At 38.5% G+C, this 12259-nt stretch overlaps 1 protein-coding gene and 1 pseudogene across 1 annotated transcript in view; both read left to right on the forward strand.

The window, feature by feature from the left end:
• LOC115570808 (uncharacterized) overlaps nucleotides 1-6936 on the forward strand; it is a 24258-nt gene extending 17322 nt beyond the window's left edge. The window contains 10 exon segments of the mRNA XM_075488157.1: nucleotides 295-487; nucleotides 716-821; nucleotides 2643-2728; nucleotides 2960-3120; nucleotides 4208-4330; nucleotides 4685-5296; nucleotides 5446-5577; nucleotides 5844-5951; nucleotides 6137-6277; nucleotides 6758-6936. Of these exon segments, the coding sequence (XP_075344272.1) occupies nucleotides 2974-3120; nucleotides 4208-4330; nucleotides 4685-5296; nucleotides 5446-5577; nucleotides 5844-5951; nucleotides 6137-6277; nucleotides 6758-6787 (1293 nt within the window). The 5' untranslated portion in view covers nucleotides 295-487; nucleotides 716-821; nucleotides 2643-2728; nucleotides 2960-2973 and the 3' untranslated portion in view covers nucleotides 6788-6936.
• Nucleotides 6937-7552: 616 nt separating this feature from the next.
• Nucleotides 7553-10854, forward strand: LOC115570805 (peroxiredoxin-like 2A; annotated as a pseudogene).
• Nucleotides 10855-12259: the final 1405 nt, after the last annotated feature.

The following is a 12259-nucleotide window of genomic DNA, read 5'->3' on the forward strand; positions in this document are numbered from 1 at the left end:
CTTTTTTTCCCCTAGAACGTCTGTTGCCAGTAGAACCACTAGAGGGCAGCATAATGATTTTTAATTGTGCATTTAGTCTTTTTACTCAAACCTGTAGACCTGTTGTGTTTTTGTTGGTAATTCTTCATCTTTCCCTGTCAAAAAGTACACTTTAAAATGTTGTGGACACAATATTAAAACATGCTTCATACACCCTCTGAAAGAGGCTCTGTGTTGTTGTGGAAGCCGATCGTTAAGTTCTGTTATCGGACTCCATTTTCTAAACTAACGTTAGCTACTGTTTCTCTCTGTTAGTTGAGCAGAGACAGGCTCTGGGACGAGGCTCTCCAGAACCTGCATTGAGTCTCATCGTTCGGACTGCTACGGAAAATCCAACCTGAGTCCTTCACAGAGAAATCCACAGTCCAGCAGCTTTAAACAACATAAACAAATCGTCCACGGGCTTGTGTAGGAAACCAAGAGAGAAGAGGAAGATCTCCATTTTCAGGTCACATTTCATTCTGCTCACATATGGTCATTAATAAAATAAGTGATTAAAAAAACCTTTAAATTGCTACAAATTATTACATAGAGCTCCTTTAAGATTAATGAAAGTAGAGACTGATACCTTTATAAGTACCAATATCTGAAGTTTGGACTAGAAAGAAGACAAACAACCATTTAATGATGTTGGAGTGAAGCTGTCGAAGGTCAAACTGCACATTTTTTTTATTAGATTTGATCAAAAAACCTCTTCGTATTCAGTGAGAGGGACAGGACTGCATCTGCGCTCTGATTGGGTGACTCCTCCTGTGGACGTGAAGGCTATATTTGGCTGAAAGGTGTGTAGTATGATTATACAAGGAAAACGATATCTGTGATTACAAATGTTAACTGGGTGTCATCTCTTTCTTGGAATTGGAGCCTGCTTCAAATTTTCTCACCTTCTCCTCTCCCATGTAAGCTAACTGTCTCCGTTTCAGGACACGGTGCAGGAAAATCATTGCTTTATATACTGAAGAAATCTGACTGAGGCTTTGACACTATCAAAGATTTTTAACTGACATGAGAATATTTCACAGTCTAATCACATGACTGTCAGACGTTGATATCATTGAGCTGAAACTGCCTTTTGATGATATTGTGTTTAACTGCCTGGATCTGAGTGCTGCTTTTGATTCAGTGGATCCAAATTGTTTATGAACACGTATGTGTTGGCATGTAAAGGTAGACTGTGGGACATGTTTCAGTGTGTTCATGCCACCAAGTGGGCAGATAACTGAAAACAGCTGAGATGATAAGGCTTCACAGTTAACTCTCTACAACAACAAAAACACTTTCTTAGTTTTCTGTCCATGTGCTATTCTTGTATTTAACTTTTCGTCCCTTCATATTATTTTTTTTATTTTATTAACTTTTGCTTCAATATTTTTTTAGTCATTCATGTTTCTTTGTTTTTCCAGTATGCATTTATATCTAGCATTTCACATAAGTATATAATATTGTAGTGTCTATTTATTTTTTATTTTGTCTAATTATTTATTATCATCATTTATTATTATTTAACTTTTACTCAGACCACATTTAGTACAAAAAAGTTCCATGTAAAAAAACTGCCATTAAAATACTATATATGAAAATAATTTTCAACTTCGACTGGGTTACATTTTTCATGCAACACCAGTCCTGATAATAAGCACCAAATATTCATTCATTTTCAGGATTATAAGGCAAGGCAAGTTTATTTGTATAGCACAATTCAGACACAAGGCAACTCAAAGTGCTTTACAAGCACACACAAATTACATTAAAAGACATAAACATTTCATTTAAAAGACATTAAAAATTGCATTAAAAAAAAAATTATAATAATAATAATAAAAATAAATAAAAATAGCATTTTAAGACCAGTAAAAACATTATGAGACAAACATCAAAACAAGTAGGCTAAAATAGAGAAGCTTTAAAAGAAACAAGACTGTAGAGTCAGAGTAATAATGCAGTTCAAAGACTTGAATTGCTTCAGTTAAAAGCAGTGGCAAAAAGAAATGTTTTAAGTCTTGATTTAAAAGAGGTGAGTGTTGGAGCAGACCTGCAATTTTCAGGGAGTTTTATAATTATTATTATTATAACCCTTTAAAGTATTTTTATGGTAGTTTTTGACATGGAACATCATTTGTAGTAAATGTGGTCTTGTATCAGTTCAATGAAGATTAAGTTGTATTAACACAAGAGAAATAGTACAGGTAAATCGCCCTATCTAGTAAAAAATAGCAGAAATGACAAAAACTTGTCCAGCACCACAGAATATAAGCCTGATAACATGAGATGCTGATAAGTATTAATGTTTTTTAATGTTTTATAATATGTACAACAGCTTTAGCTGTTTGTCTGTGATATTCACAGTGTATTACAGACATATTATATGAGCTGAGGTTGAAATTTAAAAGAAATAATAAACTCCTTCGCCAAAATCTATGCAAAATGAACTAATACTGCCAAAATGATCTAAAAATGAAAGTTTAAAAAACATCAAATTTCTCAACACTTGCATAAGAGTTAAACTAATCACTATCATAATACAGAATGCGAGTAAAACATCACTGATTGCTTATAAATATATTATTATGTAGTTGTAGTACCCATAGTATTTGTTGTGGTAGGAACCAAAGGAGTGAGGGGAGCGTTCATGGCGTGACACCGTTACCATGGAGACACAACCGCTACATCCGGACGCTCGGTGGAAAAGGTTTGTTTTCTCGATTGTAAACGCTTGTTTGGTGGCTAGTTGTGACATTTGGTAAACGATATTAATAATAAACAGTTAAAATACAGAAACTGAATGTGTAGCTGAATATTAACATGTAGAAGAGAAAATAAAACTTGTTTTTTGGGTAAGTTCCTGCTAACTGACGCCGGGTTTGACAGTTGACGACGCTGGTTGCTAGCTTAAATAAATTAGCTCTTTTTTTTCACGCAGGAAAGTAACAAAACATGGACTCAGAGTTTTTAAAGAAACATCTGGGGAAATGTCTGGCGGAAGGACTGGCTGAAGTGGCCGAGCAGCGGCCCGCGGACCCCGTCCTGTATCTCGCCCACTGGCTGTACAAGTACAACTCCAATGTGGAGTACGAAGAGCAGGTGAGCTGCCGTGTAGGCTGACTGTCAGCAGGGGGCAGCATTACACAACACGTACACAAGGATGAGCTACTTAAATTTCTTTAAGCATGTTTATGACCAATTCTTTCATTTTTAACTGTTGACATCATAATAGAAAGTAACTAATATATCAGGTAGGCCTACAAGTCTGAGTTTGTGTACTTTAGTTCTGTTTTCTGATACTTTTTACACTTTTAATCGACCTCATTTATTCAATAGCTACTGACTATACCAAGCCTGACCAACTACTTTCTTAGAAGGACCAGATTTGCAAAATTTCTATTTTTCCTAGAAAAAATAATGTATATGACAGACAAAATTAGCTACTAGCTTGTGTTCATAGTGGAGCATTTAGCAGGTAAAAACTCAATGTTTTCCTCAGAAGTTATTGTGCTACGGCTTGTTTGCACAGCCCCAAAGTGATCTAAAATCCAGCAAATGCAGGTTTGAGCTTACATTCTTTCATTTAAACCAAGTTAATGTCGCTTTTACTTGTAATGGACTACTTTTATAGTGTAGTATTGCTATTGTTACTCTAGTAAAATTAATACTACTCCCACTACAGGATGGAAAATAACTAATCAGATGTTATTTTGTGACCGGATGCTGCAGCAAAAAAAAACCTCCCTACTACAAGACACTAGAACAAAAGCTATTTCTATTCATACCTCAGCTGTTACTACTACTACAACCACCTCAAGACCCTGATCTTCAAATAGGTTTTGAGACCTGCAGTAGGATGACACAGACTAAGACAGTCTAATCTCTTCACGCTGAGCACCGTAAAGCTGTAAAGCTTATTGGGGCTGCGGTAACTCAAACACAGGCACCGTTTAACTTTAGCTTACATTCATAAACTGCTAACAGAATCTGGAGGAGATATGTCTTCCTCAGGTTCATCAGAAGTAAAAGGTCAGAAGGTCAAACCCTTCACAAGCCTTCAAAGGTGTCTCTTTAAAAGGGGTTATTTAAAAAAATATGCCGGTATTACAGATAGTAAAGGTCTGTAGGATTCTTTTTCTCACTCACAGTCACAAGACCTGTTGTTTTACCACTTCTTTATTTGCAGAAAAAGGCCAATTTCTCACTCCTGGAGCAGGAGAGGCAGGAAGCCAAAGAGGAGGCGTTGCACCAGGAGAGGCTAAAGGAGGAGGAGCGAAAGATTAGTGTGGAACTGGAAGAGTCTAAAAAAGTATGTTGTGTGTCCAAATCCCTGTAACACTTTACGTTTCCGTGCTTTAGACTAAAATTATTAACAGTTAACATTTCTTGATTTAAAACCTCCCTCTAAACCAGTTGTCACTTTCATTCCTTTATCTTTTGAGTCTGCTTTGTTTAGACATTTTTTTGTTGCAGTAAGTCTTTCGAAGGTGAGTGATCCACTATTTTCAAAGTTTTGAGTTTGTTTTAAGTTATTTTTAAGCAAAGACCGAGATCTAGGAGGATCCTCAGACAAAAGGAGAAAAGTGGGAAGTTCAGAAAAGCAAAGTCATCACTGTATGGTGAACTCTACTTGACATTTTGAGCAACACCACCACATCAACAGATCCCTGAGAAGGAGCCTACAGGGTCTGATGCAATCTCATCAGCCACAAAAGGAGCTGCTGAGGACAACAAACATGTGACAGAAGAGAAACCAAAAACCCCTGATCCAGAAAACCAACAGGAAACAGTCGAACATGAAACTGAAGCTGCAGGAAATGACACTGAACAGGAGGTGATAAACAAGTAGATCTCAGATCTGTGTGCTTCTGGTGGTGGTGCCTCCTTGATCTTTTGTGATCGCTTCTTTGGTTTGGTTTCCTGTGATTTTTTTGGTTTGGACTTGTTGGTGGCGGGGCAAAGTGACTTTTCTATTGCATGGCTCAAGTTGTATGGTGTGGAAATAGTCATCAGATGGTTTAAGGAGATGATGTGTCGCCAGGTGAAGGTTACAGATACAGTAACAGATCCAGAGTCCCCTGAGAGAAATCCGTTGGAGGCCAGTAGCCTCAGCACTGAGGTCAAAGAGGAGTCTGCAGAAATGCCTGCTGAAAACAATGAAGTGGAGCAGAGGAACGATGAGGCAGAAGAGAAAACAGAGGTGGAGCAAAGTGACGATCATGGAGAAGAAAGAAGCACCAATCAAGTGAAAGAAGTTGACCAAGACGAGGACAAGGTGACAATGATGTACAACTGTTTACTTGGATGATTCAATCAAAAACATTTCATTCATCTCAAGTCGAAAAAGGTAGAGGTAATGCGAGAGCATATGTGACACAATAATGCTTAAATTACAAAATAATCTGGGTCACGACTTCTCTGCAGGTGGTTGATCAAGCTGACACCATCGAATCTGAACAGACTGAGAGCAAAGACGCTGATGACTTAAAAACAGACAAATCAGAGGAGAAACAAGACGCACGAAGCCCTCGTTCCCCTGACCAACGCACTGAGAAGGTGAGGCTGCTGACAGACAGGTCAGGTGAAGCTGAATCAGGGTGCCATGAGATGTAAGAGATGCAAGATAAAGAAGAAGGATAGAGAGAGGATACATGAACAGAGTGGTAAAAAGAGGATGTGAGGCAAAGTGAGCTGAAGAGGTTGAATATGATGACAGGAGAGAACAGCAGCTGAGAAGAGAAGATTTTTCACAGATGAAAACAGGCAGGTGTCAGGCTGAACAAAGGAAGATCTACTCATTAATAATTTTCACTCTTTCACAGAGCGAAGCAGACGAACCAGAGGAGACATTTTCTACAGATAAACAGACGACAGAAACTGAACTTGAGACACAGAAGCCGGCTTCTCCACCTCCGCAGGACCAGGACAAGGTGGCTGAGTTTTGCAGAATATTTCTGTCTTGTACTTAGCTTGATTTTTGAGTCCAGAAGCAGCAAGTGGTTAATTTAAGAACCAAGGTCAGCTAGAGGGAAGCCTGTTGAGAATCTTAAGATAGAGATGCAAGAACACATCTGTATAAAACCTAACCAGAACTGTTCTGACCACCTCGTCTCAGGATGCAGAAGAGGAAAACACAAGCAAGTCCGCTGATAGCTCGGCTCCGGTTGACAGTGACGTAACAGCAGAGGAGAGACCTTTGACTTCACAAGGGGAGGCCGAAAACTCTCCTCCAAGCAATGAAGACATCCAGGAGGAGGTAGAGAAGAGAAAATGACTAAAATATTCATGATTTCCGGACTAAATTTATCTTTGTACAACTACTCACACTGCGTGTTCTTAGCTATTCTTGAGCCCTGCACTAAGAGTTGACCCTGGAATAATCACGCCCTATTTTTACTTAGCTAACACATTGCTAACCCAGGACTTTAAGATTCACACTTCTTCTAGTCTTTGTTAAATGTTGGTTGGAACAAAGGACCAACATGCCAGAATGAAGCTTCACTTTTGACCTGATTCATCCAGCAATCTTTTAGCCCGTGTTTTGTCATTTCTCTCCACAAACTCGGGGCTAACCACGCTCCAGAGCACGGCCAGCAAGCCCTAGACCAGAGCTTTTCAACAGGCTGAAAGCTTTCTAACAAGCTTGATGCTAAGATGGTTCTATGAAGGCTTTTAGCTCTGAAAAGCCTTTTACACTTCAGTGGTGGTTAATTTGTAACTTTGTGTTTCGTTTCAGGAAGAAGATAAAGAAGCAGACGAGACATGATCAAGTCAGTGGTGTTTGTCAGTCCACTCATCCAGCGTGAAGATTAAATACTTATTAGCTTCATTATACATGTAATTAGATGAATGTGTCCATGCAAATATAAAATATGCAGCGTGTTAACTAAAATAAACATTCTTGTTATTTGTGCAGCTCTGTCTCAGAATTGTTGTGTGTTTATGTCTGGTTAAACTTTATCAGAGCAGGACAGCTTGAAATCATGTAAAGAGTGTTGTAGTTGTGATATGACTGTGGTGATAAGATACATTATGACATGTTTTTATTGATTAACCAGCAGTAAACAAAGTATATCAAATGAGTAGGGCTGTAACTAATGCTTATTTTCATTAGCATATAATCTATTTAAGATTATATTCTAATCCTAAAGACGTCTTTTGTCCAGAACCCAAACATGTTCAGTTTACTGTCACAGGAAGAAGAACATTAAAATACTCACATTTAAGAAGCTGGAATCTTGAGAATTTTGAGAATAGTTTGCAATTGATGTAATTATTGTAACTAAACTATGTATTCAGTTTATCTCTGTGTCTCTAAGTTGAGTGTTTCTGACTGAACTCCACCAGAGCAGGCAAAGCTTGAAATCGTGTAAAAGGTTTCAGTGGTGAAGGTTCATGTGACTAACCTCCTGCAGAATGAGCTCATATAAGCCCAAAAGAAACAAATCCGCTTAATTTGGAAATAAGGGAACAAATTGCGACACTCTTCCTTGTGTAAGCCTGCAGACTTCTCGGTGACTTGCGGATAGTTTGGCTGAATGACGCTGCAGATTTCTTCCTGCTTTGACCTCTGAACTGGAGGAGGAGGAGGACGGTGGTGTGTAAAGTCTTTCTGGGCACTTCTCTATCTGCGGTCTTATCTCGTCTCCTCTCTGCTTGACTTGATCAGACACAGCTGCGGGTACTCAAGTCTTCTGATCAGTGTCTCGGTTTAAAGAGAGGCTGGCTCTGGGGAAACACTGGGAGGATCAAGTTTAGCAGGAACTTAAATGCGCTTCCAGCTGCGGTGAAGTCTCACAGGAGGAGTTGCGTTTGGAAAACAACATGTGTTGAATCAAAGTGGACAGAGAGGAGAAATAATGGAGCTGGTACTAAACGCTGCGTCTGCTGTCGGCAGCTTCATCGCTGGTTTCACAAATTATATCACTGATCTGTTTCTGACTCCACCGCTCACAGCCACCCTCAGGTACCTGGAGGACACCGATCTGAAAACGCTGACAGGAGGTGAGTCACAACTTGCTTTAAACTTCTGTGTTTGTTAATACTTCTAATACTGTGGGGTGTGTTGAGCTGAAAGGAGCCATTGTTCAGCTGCTGCTCAGAGTTTTTAACCCTTTTGCCTCATTTTTTCATAACTCCAGAAAAACAGACCGTGAAAGCTAAAAGTCTGTGGAAGAGCTCTGGAGCTGTCATCATGGCGGTGAGGAGACCTGGATGATTTCTGTGCAGAGAGGTAATCAGTTCACACAATCACAGCTCTGATATTATAACTATGAAGTCACTGGTTTCATGAAAGGGACATTTTAAAGGTGCAATGTGTTGCTTTGGGGAGAAAAGAAGGATCTTCATTGACAGTTTCATGCTGTTTTACTTTGTTTACATGTGGCGGACCCTGCCACCTTTCTAGCTTCAGTGTTCTGGAGACCTTGTTTTCCTGCTTGTTGTTCAGTTAGGGAAAAAATGAATATTGTATTATTGTTGTTAATATTAAGAATTTGCTTTTCTTCTCCAAAACTACATAGTGCCCCTTTTTAAACTCTGGGACAACCGACATGTCTTTTTCAGAGCAGATATTGATGATTAGTAATCAAGGAACTGGTAACTGATATTTGGTGACCGATCATAAGTACAGTTTACTCATGTTCTGTATGCAAGTACAATTTTGAGGTATTTTATTCAGGTATTTCCATTTTCTGCAATTGTATATGTCCTTCTACAACCTTTTTTTGTTTTTGTATACCTTTTAAGTTAAAGGGGCACAATGTAGTTCTGGAAAAGAATATTCAAACTCAGGATTTTTATGTTTATGATATTAATGAGGCGATAATACAAACTCTGAAATATGTATTTCCATTAGTGAATACTCAAGCTGTTCTCAGATGAAGATAAATGTCCCCAGAACACTGTTTGAATCTAGAAAAGGTGGCAGGGTCCGCCACATAAACGAAATTGCGTCGGCCTAAGGAGGTAGTTTATTTAGTTTTATACGGTCATTAAAATGGATCATTGGTTTTCTCCTATTTTACAATTTCTGCTCTAAAATTACACAATGCACCTTTTTTTTTTTTAAAAAACAAAAAAAAAACAACAAAAAACATTCAGTGTTGGTGTGTTACAACTTGTGATATGTAACCAACCGATATTGTGGGCGTGACACTGAGTGAGACAACAGCATGGTGACTAGATGTTGCATCAGAGCTCAAGTTTTGCATTTTTTAAATAAATGTATTGGCAATTGTACAAAAAAATACTGATAGTTCTGAACGCTGAATATTGGTGCTGATAATGAGCCTGTGTGTTTTGTTTGTTGTTGTTTCTGTTTGTTTTTTCAGGAGGCTGCAGAGCTGTCCTCTCTGAAACCCCAGCTGGACGAGCTCGGGGTCCCTCTGTACGCTGTGGTGAAGGAGGACGTCGGCACCGAGGTCCAGAACTTCCGCCCGTACTTCAAGGGGGAGATATTCTTGGATGAGAAGGTGGACTGTTGTTTTCTGTAATGAATCGGTGTATTGTGAGGTCACTGTCCCTCCTGACGCTGAGGTTTTCTAAGAAGAGTCAGATTTAGCCAATTTTCCAGCATCACTCTCTTTTTAAACGAAGTCATTCAGGATCCGTGTAGAATCGATTTAGGTCCACATGAATGAGTCAAGGCCTTTTGGTTTGTGTGTTCGCTTCACAGAGACGTTTTTATGGACCCCGTGAGCGGAAGATGGGTCTGCTGGGGTTCCTGCGTGTCGGGGTGTGGATGAGCGGCCTGAGGGCCTTCAGGAATGGATTCATGGGAAATGTGTTTGGAGAGGGCTTTGTCCTCGGTGGGGTCTTCGTCATCGGACAAGGAGAGCAGGTACAAGCCTTGTACAGTCATGGCGACTCTATAATATTCACGTGTTACATTACAAATTATGTCACAGGAGTAAATAATAAGCACACATGGAGCCTTTTAATAGGGTTTGACCAGCATGTTGTTTTCATGGTTAATACTGATAATTAGTTATCAAGGAGATGATTGTATTATTTGGAATGTACCAAAGTACAATCTAATCCATTACTGTTTTGCCATTTTGAGGTACTTTTACTTGAGTATTTCCATTTTTCCACAACCCAAAGATGTTCAGTTTTCTGTCATAGAGGAGTAAAAGAAACCAGGAAATATTCATATTTAAGAAGCTGAACTCCAAGATTGTTTTACTTCTTAAATTACACAAGCAGGATAATAAATCTAGTTTCCAATTTATTTAACAGTTGACAAGTAAGTGATTATTCATTGCAGCTCTCTTTGTTTTCCCACAGGGAATCCTTCTGGAGCACAGAGAGATTGAGTTTGGATATAAAGTCAACACTGAAGATGTCATCCGAGCTGCCAAAAGAATTTCACAAGAACTTAATTCTCTGTAGAGGAACTAACGCTGTCAGCGGATAAAAATCTAATATCTGTAATAATAATGTTCCTCAGCATTTCATCACCATCAGACACCAAAAACATAACTAACATAAAACTGATCACATAAACGTTGCAGAGTTTTGAGTGACAGATTTAATGTTAATTGTGTTTGTGTGAGAATCTGATCCTTTTTGTAAATGCACATTGTGAGTTTGTTGGTGTTCTGGTCTCAGGGAGAACCGGGATGCATGTCGGAGTATGACTGTGTTGTACGAGGCTCTGAGTGTTTTAATGATGGTCTGTCTTTAAACTCGAGAGGGAGCTGACCTGATATCCAACACTCAGTTTCCTGTATTTACTCCGTGATACCTTGTATGTTATCTTGGACACCATGAAACCTTTGACCAATAAAACGAGGCTTTGTGCTCTACAGATGTTTTTATTTACTACTTGGAGAAGTTTTGGTCGGAGTCTTTATTTCCTGCAGGGGCTTCTTTCACATTTAGTAGACGTGGATCTCTCGTCCCGTCCTCACAAAACCAGATGTGTTTTGTCGTGTTGACGTTACAGTGACTCAGTGTTTGGGCATTTTTTCTTTGTGTTCAGCATGAATAAAATTTGGCTCTCACTGAAGACTTTCATCTGTCTAAAACAAGTAGTTTTTTGTCTTTATCTCAGTATGTGAACTAACGCAGGATTTATTTGCTAGCTGTAATGGTGGAGTTTACATCTGTTTTTCAGTGAATCTAACTTTAATACTTTGGCCATGGTCAAACTTCAGGGACATCAGATTTGTTTCTCAAATCAGATTCAGACAAACTGTCCACACTTTTTATTATCAAGTGATCAGATCGGATTTTTGTGTCCAGACATCAACAACTTATCTGCATGTTTTAACTGTTGTTGTGGGGACCGAGATTCATCTGTAGAAATATATAAATTGGATCTTATTTCATTGTCATTTTATGTGTTTTTGGCGTCCAGACTTCCTTAAATCAATCTGAATATGCCAAAACAATAGATTAAGACTTGCAGTCTGAACAAGGCTGCAGATAGCCAAGATGGTTTGTTTGCATATACAGTAAAAGTTAAAAATACTGAGACTAAAGATTAATAATTCCCCAGTTGATTAATTTACTTTTTCTGTTTTGTTCAGTTCTGATCTTCATCCAGAGGGGGGAGCTGTTGACTCAGTGACATGTGGCTCTTGTTGTCACACTGATGTTTGCAGAGATCCTCACCAACACTAACATGTTCCTCACAAAGTCATCCCAGGTCTGATCCCAACAACACTGATCCTCAGACAAAAACAAGAGGGGAACAGAATTAAAGCAAAATAAATATTCTGCAGGTTAAATTTCATTCTTGATCTTGAAAACAATCTCACCACATGGTCCACTCCCAGTAGCTGTCTGGTGGTTATATCACAAGACGGTTTTTGTGAGTACTTTGGGTCCGGATCTCGCTAATCTGGTTGTTTTTTTGAATCTGGTCCAAGTTCAGAAAAAGCGTAACCAGGTGGTGGCTCGTATGTCATCAGAATAAAAAAAACAGGTAAATAAAAAAAGTCCTTAAAAGTTATATTCACAGTCTGGAGACAAAGCTGATCTCTCTACAAATATTAATAAAGGCCAATAAATTTGAGAAAATCCTGAAACACAAGTGAGAATGAAGTCTGTGATTTTAATGCTGTATATTTAAATGTTGATTTTTATTAAGTGAGATTTTGTCAGATAAGCAAAGTACCTTTTTTTATTATCTCCATATCATCAATACCATTTATTGACCTGTTTTAAAGTTTCACAGTGTTACAATAATAGATGCACCATAAATAAAATAATACATTTAATTTAATTTATT

This window comes from Sparus aurata, chromosome 20, assembly GCF_900880675.1.
Source record: "Sparus aurata chromosome 20, fSpaAur1.1, whole genome shotgun sequence".
NCBI classification, from domain to species: Eukaryota; Metazoa; Chordata; class Actinopteri; order Spariformes; family Sparidae; genus Sparus; species Sparus aurata.